Source organism: Orycteropus afer, unplaced genomic scaffold (assembly GCF_000298275.1).
Source record: "Orycteropus afer afer isolate SDZICR_OR568_19922 unplaced genomic scaffold, OryAfe1.0 scaffold00263, whole genome shotgun sequence".
NCBI lineage: Eukaryota > Metazoa > Chordata > Mammalia > Tubulidentata > Orycteropodidae > Orycteropus > Orycteropus afer.
The window spans coordinates 1797365-1808404 of NW_006921850.1; the positions used below are offsets into that span (position 1 = coordinate 1797365).

An 11040-nucleotide genomic window follows, 5' to 3' on the forward strand; every position below is an offset into this window, starting at 1 on the left:
TATATAATGTGTTCCTTATGTTCCAACATTTACTGCACTCTTCCCTGGCTTCCAATATGTCCACTACTCAGTATTTCTGATGCCCTCTACAGGAGAAAGCAAATATGCAGAATTAAAAGGCAGTAGGAGTTGTTGCTCTGAGTCCCAGTCGACTGGATGGCAACAGGTTTGGTTTAGAAGTTGTCGCTTCTTCCACCTCTACTCTTGAAGTTACAGGCAGAGGCGCTAAGTCAGCTCTGACTCAAAAGAGCGTCTTTGTCTCTCTTGAAATCCTTTTTTGCACCCTCTTGGATTCGTCGGCCAAATGACTGCCAGGGACTTTTTTCTTGGTCCCAAGTAAAATGACTGGCCAAACTAAGAAGGAAGGATTTTGAGAGAATGTAAGGTTTCAATCCTGGGCTGGGACCCAGAGGAGATGATGTCACCGCTTTGCAAAGAGAGGGCTGGGGGTGGGGCAGCCGAGGGGGAGCCCGAGCCGCGTCTGCAGCTGCCAAGGGAGCGTTCCGAGTCCACGTCAGGGGAGGTGTCGGGATAAATAGGGTCCTGCAATGGCCGTGGCTGATTGTGCTTCGATCTGCCATGTCCAAGACGGGAACTGCCTAGGCCAGTTTGCGCCCAGGAGGCTGAGGGCTGGCGCTGGTCGTGCTCTGTGCGCCAGAGGGCTGATATCCACCGCCGGATACAGTGGCCCCTCATTGCTGCCCACGGTGGTTTGGGAAGAGAATTTCTCCTGCGCCCCAAAGGACATCCTCTTCAGGGAAGGGTGAGCAAAAGACTAGGGAGACGCGAAGAGAAGGGCCTTTTCTTCCTACCCGGATCGCAGAGCTAGCGAGGAGTGCCATGCTTCTCTCAGTTCTGGCCGCGTTTTGCCTGTGGCTGCGCCTGGCGCTGGGCGTGCGCGGCGCGCCCTGCGAGGCGGTGCGCATCCCCATGTGCAGGCACATGCCCTGGAACCTCACGCGGATGCCAAACCACCTGCACCACAGCACGCAGGAGAACGCTATCCTAGCCATCGAGCAGTACGAAGAGCTGGTGGACGTGAACTGCAGCGCTGTGCTGCGCTTCTTTCTCTGCGCCATGTACGCACCCATCTGCACCCTGGAGTTTCTGCATGATCCCATCAAACCGTGCAAGTCGGTGTGCCAACGCGCGCGCGACGACTGCGAGCCCCTCATGAAGATGTACAACCACAGCTGGCCCGAAAGCCTGGCCTGCGATGAACTGCCGGTCTATGACCGCGGTGTATGCATCTCACCAGAGGCCATCGTCACTGAACTCCCAGAGGGTGAGGCTGGGTAGGGAGGGGGGGAACCAAGGAGGCAACCCTGGCTGTCCTGGCCACAGGCCACGTGAATACCTGCCAGCACCGCCTACAGCTGCCAGAGGGTGGTCAAGTCCCACTTGCCAGGGTGAAGGAGGTGGCAGGAGGTGGAGATTTTGCTTCTAAAAGAGCCTGGTTTCCCCAAAGTAATTGGGGAAGCTGGGGTAGAGGAACAAGCCCCATAAAGGGGAGGGGGAAAGGTTTGCATTGGAGACGTTTTCATTTACAGTAATAACATAAATAATATAAAAAATAGCCACAACAAATGTTGTATTTAGTACTTACTATGTATCGCCTGAGTTAAGCACTTTACATGTATTAAACTTATTTAACCACAAAGCAGGTGCTACTTCAAAGTTCTGAAAAGACGGTAAACATTTTTCCTCCCCCACCAGAAGTGCTATTTGTAAATTTATTATTAAATTGTGATGTTTATGCCACAGTCCTGGGTCAAGAGGTAACATCTGTGACATTTTATTTAACCTACTCTCAGCTTCCACTGATGTCTTTTCTCTTTGGTCATTTTGATGTTTCTTGAAGTGGAAAAAAGAGTCGATTTAAGTCCATTCTTGAAACTGTTTCTCTTTCTTTCTCTCACTGCCTTGGAGTCAAATCTGACTCATCGCAACTCCTCCTTGGGTTTCAACCTAAAAATAATTTTGCATTCATTTATCTAGGCTTTCCCTGATCCAGGTTACCCCACATTTAAAGAGATTATGGTGTTCCTTTAGTGTAGTTTCTGAAGTTAGACCTCAGAGCAATGTCCAAAATATGAAGGAAGGTGGCAATTAAGAGAAGGGGAAAATTGAAACTCCTCTCTAACTCAAGAGTTTTCGAGAAAAGAAAAATAATATTGCTTTAAGTATGTAAGTGATAGAGCCTGTTTCTCTGCTGCAAAATGTGAGAGGGGCATTTATTTTGGTTGCTGTAAACTGTCAACTTGGAAAACCAACATTTAAAAATGAATTTGGAGAGGGAGTGACTGGAATTATCCAATATGGCTGTCTGTATCAGCCAGGATAAATGGATATGTGGTCATTTCAACTTACACTGACTAGGCAGACACTTACCCAAAAGTCATCTGTTCTAAGCCCACGGAGCCCAGGGATGTCTATATGAAATAAGGAGTCAATGATCACATGACATTTTTACTATTTAGTACTACTCTGTGTTAGGTTTATGTCTTCAGATTGTTCCCTACTGCAGTTGGGTTAACAGCCAAACCACTGACCAAACCCATGTGGTCCTGTGTGTGTTTCAGATGTGAAGTGGATAGACATCACCTCAGACATGATGGTACAAGAAAGGCCTCTTGACATTGACTGTAAACACCTAAGCCCTGGTAAGTTCTTACTTCCTCAAAATTCTCTGTCTCCCCGAAGTGATTGCTATACCCTTTTTAACATTTTTGTCTCTCCTGTGTCTTCTTTAGATAGGTGCAAGTGTAAAAAAGTAAAACCAACTCTGGCCACGTATCTGAGTAAAAACTACAGCTATGGTAAGTCATTTGATGACGCTATTTACTTTTAAGACTTGGCTCCTTGGTAGCTGGAGTCACAATAGGGTTGCCCCTGCTAAAGGCAGGTCTACCAGCCACAAAGTGAAAGCAGAATGTTGGAGATTTTTCAGGTTAACAATGGGGGTTCTAGATGGCACAATAATAATAGTTGTAAACCTTATTTCTCTCTTTTTCTGAGTAAGTCAAGAAAAAATACAGTAAATTACCCAAGTGAGCACAGTTACTTGGATCAGATTGAAAGTTTGACATCATGATCCTAGTTGCCTTGGTGAGCAGGCCCTGCTTAACTGGGATGGAGGACCCCACTTAACTCTCTCATTGGTTTCATTGCTGCAGGTAGAAAGGAAGATGAGGGCCATTGAACAACTGGACAGTGGATGTGATTGTCTGAGTCCCAGATAATTAAGACCTTTCTGTGTATTTTGTTTTTACTTAAAAGCAGCTACAAGTATTTGACATCTGAAAGATATTGTGGGGAAATACATTAGTTATGAAACCCTATGATTACAGTACTGCCATAGATTAATTGCCCCTTTCTCTTTTATTTGAACTAATCATTCAGCTCATTCTTCAAAGACTAAGTCAATCATGGTGCTTTAAATGCTTTTTTAAAATACGTAATTCCATTACCATGCAAAGATAAATTTAACTAAAACTATATTCTTTGTATTTTCACTGCCACTCTTAAATTATATCTGTTGAAATATGAGAAAATGGTTTGGGGAAAATATTCATTTTATTTGCTAATTTGGTTTTCCATATTTCACACTGCCATGTTACATCAATAAGGAACATTAGATTATATATCACGCATGAAAGTAGGACAGTTATAAAATCTGAAAAAAATTTCTTATGTAGACTGTCAAATTTGAACATTTTAGCTAATGTAGGTTATTCAAGCAAAATAAAAATGTGCTTTTTTTTTGCATTTTTAAAAAACTTGTTCTATTTATTAGCCTTTTGTATTTAGATATCTTAATCTGATCTACTTAGTTCCTCCTCTACCAAGATCCAGTCTTGGTTACTTATCAATTTTACTGTCATGCCATTTCTTGGGGTGTCATTGACTCAGAATGACCTTCTCAGTGAAATTCCTCGGCTCCTTCATAAACCAGCTTCCTATGATGGAATTCAAGACAGACCCATATTAGGTTGATTCTAACTCCATGGGAGGGAGTAATACCAATGGGCCAAAGAAGTCAGAATTTAAAGAGTGCTTGGAAGCAGTGATACTGTAATAACAGTTCTAACCTCTATGGTCTCACTTTGAACGTGTGAAATTAAAGGATTGAACTCTATAATCCCCAAACATTCCTTTCTATTAAAAAATGTTGACTCTAAAAAAAAAGAAAAACAAAATTAACCCATTGCCATAGAGTCAATTCTGACTCTATGGAAGGACTTACATTTTAACATATGATTGTGTGTGTGGGCTTTTTTGCCTTCATCTGGGCAGTTTGGACATGACCATAATTATAGGAGTGATTCTTTTAGAGAGGCTCAGAAGCAGATGTGAATTCACCATCTCTAGATTTTCTCCAAAGGCTTCAACAACGTCTATGTTGATTTTTAAATTGCAGTTATTCGTGCCAAAATAAAAGCCGTACAGAGGAGTGGCTGCAGTGAAGTCACTACAGTGGTGGATGTGAAAGAGACCTTCAAGTCCTCATTACCCATCCCTCGAAATCAAGTACTGCTCATTACCAATTCCTCTTGCCAGTGTCCACACATTCCACCCCATCAAGATGTTCTCATCATGTGTTATGAGTGGCGCTCAAGGTAGGCATTCTGCACACTGTTTATGAAAATGAATCACACTTAGCATTAATGATTTAAAATACAGTGACAACATTTCCTTAAAAAAAAAGAGTTTAGTAGATGTTTCTGAAGGGATATCATATATCCTAAATATCATTTATTTCCTTACATTGTTATAAGTTGCCATCAGTTGTTTGAGTCATGGCCACTCATGTGTTGCAGAATGGAACTTTGACCTTTTGAAAGCAAATTACCAGTCCTGACTAATAAGGCACCTCCAAGTGGGTTCAAACCACTGACCTTTTGGCTAGTAGTCAAACACTTAGCCATTTGTACCATCCAGGTGCTCCATTTGCCCATAAAATTAAGGATAAATAAAAATACGAGTATTTGAGTGAAAACTGAGAATCAGTCTTAGAAGTTATGTGATTTTGAAAACTTGCTTATCTTCTCCTTCCTTACTGGCTATCATTTTATCTGATGTTTTGCATTTATCACAAGGGGCGCCTTGGATGGTCTGGAACCCCAGAGATGGCTCTGTGGGGGCCTCGGGCTTCCACCATGGGCCATCCTCCTTGGGCCACCTCTAACAATATACTGGAGGCCCCAGTGATGACCAGGCCACTTGATGAACAGCAGGTGACTGGCATAGAATGCTTTCTCCCATTCTTCCATGCATCTTCAATCCAGCAATGGAGGGAATGAGGTTATAGGGGGATAGCATTAAGTCATCCAAGGCAGATAAGAGGGGGCTAGACAAGGGCCTAAAGGAGCCAGGGAGATGGGTTGGGGGAGATGGGAAAAGGAGAGAGGGAAGGTAGCCTTGCAGGGCTGTGGGGCTGGGTAGACTGAGGACAAGGGAAGACATCTCCTAGGGCAGTAGCAGGAGGTGGCAAGTGGAGGACAAGTGAGGTCCTGGCACAGAGTGGGCAGCATGAAACTGTGGACAAGACTGACCACCACCACCACCACCCTCACCCCCCCAACCTTCTGTGGACTCTTTAGTGCTAGGAAAGGTGTGGCAGGGAAGGGAGGGCCTTGCAGCACCACATGTATCCCCAGATGCACCAAGGTCACCAGACAAAGTGGTGAGAGAGGAGGGGGAACATTGGGGTTCATCCCCCCACTGACTCTAGCATTACACAGATTTCATGTAACTACCTGGTCTTTGTAACCTAACCATGTCAGTAAGTGAGGAGTAGATCTATGCAGGTAAATTGCTTTGAGTAAAAGCAATTCCATTCAAAGCAATCTTAATATGACAAATACTGGGTTTTTTTTTTCCTCTTTCTTTCTGTTTTTTAAGGCCTCTCTCTTTAATAGAGGTGTCTGAGTGGTGCAAAGTATTTTCAATTCAACTACTAACAGAAACACTGGTGGTTTGAATTCACCCAGTGGTTTTGGGTTCCACTCAGTGGTGCTGGTAAAAAAAGACCTGGTGATCTACTTGGGTAAGATTATAGCCACTGAAAACCTTATGGGGTACAGCTCTACTCTCACACACATGGGGTAGCCATTAGTTACAAACAATTTGATGGTTTAATTTCTACACTAATAACTTAAAACATCAAGTGAGGATGGTCACTTGAGATTACAGTTTCTCCCATTTTTCTTCTATACACTTATTTGTTTGCTAGTGCATCACACACACTTAACTCATACGCAGAGCTACTCACACACACATATACACACATCTCTAGTTGAGAGTGTTTGTCTCCCCACATCTCTGGAATCGTTTTACATATCTATATATTCCTTAAAGATAAAAATCAAAATGTGTCCAGATTCCAGGATGAGTCCTGTTAACTTGCTGCAATACGCTTCTCCAGCTGTGTTACTCATTTTTATATAACGAGTAGTCCTTCCATTGATTTTTTGGTACTAATGTTCATCTATTTCTTCTTGATATAGTTTAAGACTATTCTTCAAAATAAAAATAAAAAAGCATTCTGAAAATGACTTCACTTGAATAATTTCTTATTCTATATACTATCAGTACTTGATCTAATCTTCTATCTTCTCTCTGGAAAGAAGCAGTCACTGTCTCTGGGATGGTCTCTTATTTGTATCTACTGACGTACTCGTTACAGTTCTGGAGATGTTCCAGGCAATTAGTCATTAAATTCTATTTGGACAGATGAATGGATTATAAATAAACTAGCAACTTTCTTGCCATCTTTCCCAAATTAGCATAGAGATATAATGAATTCTGATCACAATCCCAGTAAAGAAATTATTTGATTGAGTTATGCCTTACAAGTGATACTGATTATTTGGAAGAAGAAACAAATATGGAATATTACTTATTTTAAAAATAAGAAAGATGAGAGGAAATATGCCCTATGAGACATACAAAACTGATTTAAAGCTACAGTTGTTAAAAACATATGGTGCAAGAATACATGTAGATAAATAAAGCAGGAAAATTTCTTGAACTGGATTCTAATGTGTGTAAGAATTTATTATATTTTATTATATTAATAAATGGTGGTGGAAACATTTTTATTTGGAAAAATAGTGCATATTTTCAGATTAAATTGTAATATAATATAAATTTTAAATAGATTCAAAGATAAATATTTATAAACATCATCAAAAAGATATAATTAGATGAAAAAACATGTGATATGTGAATAGCGTAAGGAGCTCTGGTGGTGTGGTGCCTAAGTTATTTGACTGCTAACCAGAAGGTTGGCAGTTCGGCAGTTCAAACCCACCACCTGCTCTGTGGAAGGAAGATGGAGCAATTTACTTCCCTAAGATTTACCAGCTGGGAAACCCAAAAGAGGTCGCTATTAGTTGGAATCAACTCGATGGCAGTGTTTTTTTTTTTTTTTTTTAATGTGACTAGCAACGTTCATTAGGAGCTCTGGTAGCATAGTGCCTAAGGCTCTTGACTGCTAACCAGAAAGCTGGCAGTTCAAACCCACCAGCCACTCCTCGGAAGGAAGGTTGGGCAATCCTACTTCTGTAGTGATAGTGCCTCGGAAATCCAAGGAGGGGTCGCTATGAGTCGGGGCTGACTCAACGGCACATAACAACAACAACAACAGCAACATTCGTTACGTAAAAGTAATGCAACAATTTATAAGAGAAAGGATGTGTATATATATTTGACCACATAACATTTTATACATAAATATCCAAATAAAATTTGGAAAAAAAAATACCGGCAACAGTATGACAAAGGAATAATAACCTTATTCTGTAAGGAGTCCATACAGATTAATATTTAAAACATTAAGAGCTCCCATTAAGGCCATAGAAGAATATATACATAAATCTATACAGATGAATTCCAGGAGAAGAAATACAAAGAAATACAGATAATAAATAAACATTAAAAAAAAGATCTTAGTATTCATATCTAAATAAAAAATAGATTCCATTTTTAACTAATTCTTTTTTTTCTCTGCATATAAACTTTCTCTTGCCTGTTTACAGTAGCGTTCTCATACAGTATTTCTCCTTTTTTATTGACTAATTTCACTTAGCACGATGTCCTCTAGGATCTTCCATGTTATGAGGTATTTCACAGGTTCATCATTATTCTATAATGTGTAGTATTCCATTGTATGTATGTACCATAGTTTGTTTATCCATTCATCTGTTGAAGGGCACTTCACAAATTGGGTAAAAGTTCAAACATTTTAAAAACTATTTGGCCCTAGTCCATGAAAATCTTTTATTTATTTATTTATTTTTCTTTTAAAGAATACATACACTTTGACCTGGTAATTCTACTTTCAGAAATCTGTTCTAAAGAAATAATAAGACAGTGCATGCAAGCATATTCAATACAGCACTGGTAATAATAACTAAAGGAAAGACAATGTTTCAACATTATAGAAATGGGAAAATATATTATGGATCTGCATAGTTGTATTTTTGTTATGTCAGAATAATATAATGATAAAACATAAATTATTATCTAATTGTACAGCATAATGTAAAAATATATATAGGTACAAAAAAAATGAAAGAAAATACCGCTAAAATATAGATGGTATTTATCTGGATTATGGGATTAAGGGTTATTGTTCCTTTTTTTTTAAATAATTTTCACAGTGAAATGCATTAGTTCTGATTTTTAAATGTTTTACTTTTGTAATCAGAAGATGCCTCTTAGTATTAATTACCCCTCACCTTTTTTTTTCTCTTAAGGATGATGCTTCTTGAGAATTGCTTAGTTGAAAAATGGAGAGATCAACTTAGTAAAAGATCCATAGTAAGTATAATTAGCAACACTAAAAATGTGGGCTTAAGTGCATGTAAATTCTATAAAATTTGGGGGTTCTTCACATTTTCTCATCTCCAAGCTATCAAAAAAAACAAACCCAGGACTCACAGCCATCAAGTAAATTCCAACTCATAGTGACCACCATTGGGTTTCTGAGGCTACTAAATATTTATGGAAGCAGACTACCCCATCTTTCTTCCAGGAAGTGGCTGGTGGGTTTGAACCACTGACCTTTTGGTTAGCAACCAAATGCCTTAACCTCTACACCACCAGAGCTCTAGCAATAAGCAATGACAAAAGTATTTGACTTTTGATTAGGTAATTAAAAAGAGTATAGCTTTTCTCACTTGGAATTTTTTTTTTAAATCATAGTTCTATCATTCAATTTCAGATGTGATCTGGCTGAGTTCAGTAAAGATCTACTGCTTGTTTCAAGATTAAATTAGATTTTTGTTTTCATTATTATGAACATCTCACTTTCATATATAATAGATACTTGAGCAGAATTAATATACATTGAAATAAAAACAGACATATTTTTAGGGATGCAGATACCCACTTTATAACCCATACCATCATTATACATAAAATAATCTTCCAATGTATTTAAAATAATTTTAAGACTTTTGTCAAAATAAATCATACACAAAAAGTAATTCTCTTATGGCCGAATCCATGATTTTAGTGGTAACATTATAGAAATATTTATAATTTAGAATAATTTTTTTCCAGAGATACAAAATCATTACAGAGCTAAAGAAATCAGGTCATGTGCTTGAAATTTTAAAAGGACTTCCTCTTCATAAAGTATGTTTAGTTATATTCAAGAGAATTTGTGTTTTCAAACTCACAAAAGGTACTGCTACTGCCTGAGCTCTGGTGGCATAGTACCTAAGGCATTTGACTGCTAATCAGAAGGCTGGCAGTTCAAACCCACCAGCCACTCCTCAGAAGGAAGGTTGGGCAATCTACTTCTGTAGCGATACCACCTCGGATACCCAAGGAGGGGTCCCTATGAGTAGGATACGACTCCATGGCAGTGCGTTTGTTTTTTGTTTTTTGTACTCTCTTAGCTTGCATCAAGAAAAAATTCTTAGATGCAGGGAATTGTTGTTAATTGCTTCCTAGTCAGCTCCAGCTCATGGTGACTCCATGTGTAACAGAACAAAACATTGTCCAGTTCTTCCCCATCTTCATGATTGTTGATATCCTCAAGTCCATTGTTGCAGACAATGTGTATTTTGAGATCCTCCACAACCTACAGGGCTAATCTTCTAGAACTGCATCAGACAGTATTCTACTGTGATGCATAGGGTTCTTATTGGCTAATTTTTGGAAATAGATTTCCAGGCCTTTCTTTTTAGTCTTTTCTTGGTCTGGAAGTGCCATTGAGATTTGTCCATTATGGGTGACCTTGCTGGTATTTGAAATATCAGTGTCATAGCTCCCAGCATCATAACAACATGCAAGCACCATAGTATAACAAAATGACATGCAAGTCATATGTGGTGGGAATATTCAATGCAAGACAGCTGTTATTATTATGATTAATTTATTGCAGTTGAATGATTTCATTAATTCTGATAACACATTAGCTGCATAAAGGAGTAAGATGTATTTGACAGCCACATTTATATATTATCTTCCAGCAGTGGGAAGAAAGGCTGCAGGAACATCAGAGAGTAATTCAGGAACAGCGGAGAACAACTCAGGAACAGCGGAGAACAATTCAGGACAAGAAGCGAACAGCTGGACGCACCAGTCGCAGTAACCCACCAAAACCAAAGGGAAAGACACCTGCTCCCAAATCAACCAGCACCAAGAAGAACATTAATGCCAGGAGTGCCCAAAAGAGGACAAATGCTAAAAAAGTGTGAGCTGAGTTCTTTTCCAGGATGGAGACTTCCTTAAAGGATGAGGCCAGACACTGCTTGAGATAGCCTGTTAAGGCCACCCATCCTTTGCCTTAAAAACACTACTCTTCATAGACATTTCTTGCAGCATTTTTCTGAATGATATGCTTCCATTTTTCTTTTTAAGCCACCACAAGCCATAGAGATAGGTTAGCACTTTGGTATGGCAGGTGGATTAAAGCTGGTTGAAAAAGTTCATTCAGAGTGGCATGTGTGCATACTCTGTGAATTTCCACGTGGGGAAAATGTGCTTTCGTTCTCACAATTTGACTTAATATGTGCATTGTAA

General features: G+C 39.5%; 1 protein-coding gene across 1 annotated transcript; it reads left to right on the forward strand.

The window, feature by feature from the left end:
• Positions 1 to 840: 840 nt before the first annotated feature.
• On the forward strand, positions 841 to 10715 carry SFRP4 (secreted frizzled related protein 4). The gene is made up of 6 exons (XM_007950091.1): positions 841 to 1285; positions 2583 to 2663; positions 2754 to 2819; positions 4421 to 4619; positions 8763 to 8826; positions 10488 to 10715. Exons 1-6 carry the CDS (start codon positions 841 to 843, stop codon positions 10713 to 10715), a joined length of 1083 nt encoding a protein of 360 aa, XP_007948282.1.
• Positions 10716 to 11040: the final 325 nt, after the last annotated feature.

Coding starts and splice junctions, on each gene's coding strand:
- SFRP4 (XM_007950091.1), top strand. CDS start 841: ATGCTTCTCTCAGTTCTGGCCGCGTTTTGCCTGTGGCTGCGCCTGGCG. Junction 2,820..4,420: donor GAGTAAAAACTACAGCTATG/GTAAGTCATTTG, acceptor TTTAAATTGCAG/TTATTCGTGCCAAAATAAAA. Junction 4,620..8,762: donor TGTTATGAGTGGCGCTCAAG/GTAGGCATTCTG, acceptor TTTTCTCTTAAG/GATGATGCTTCTTGAGAATT.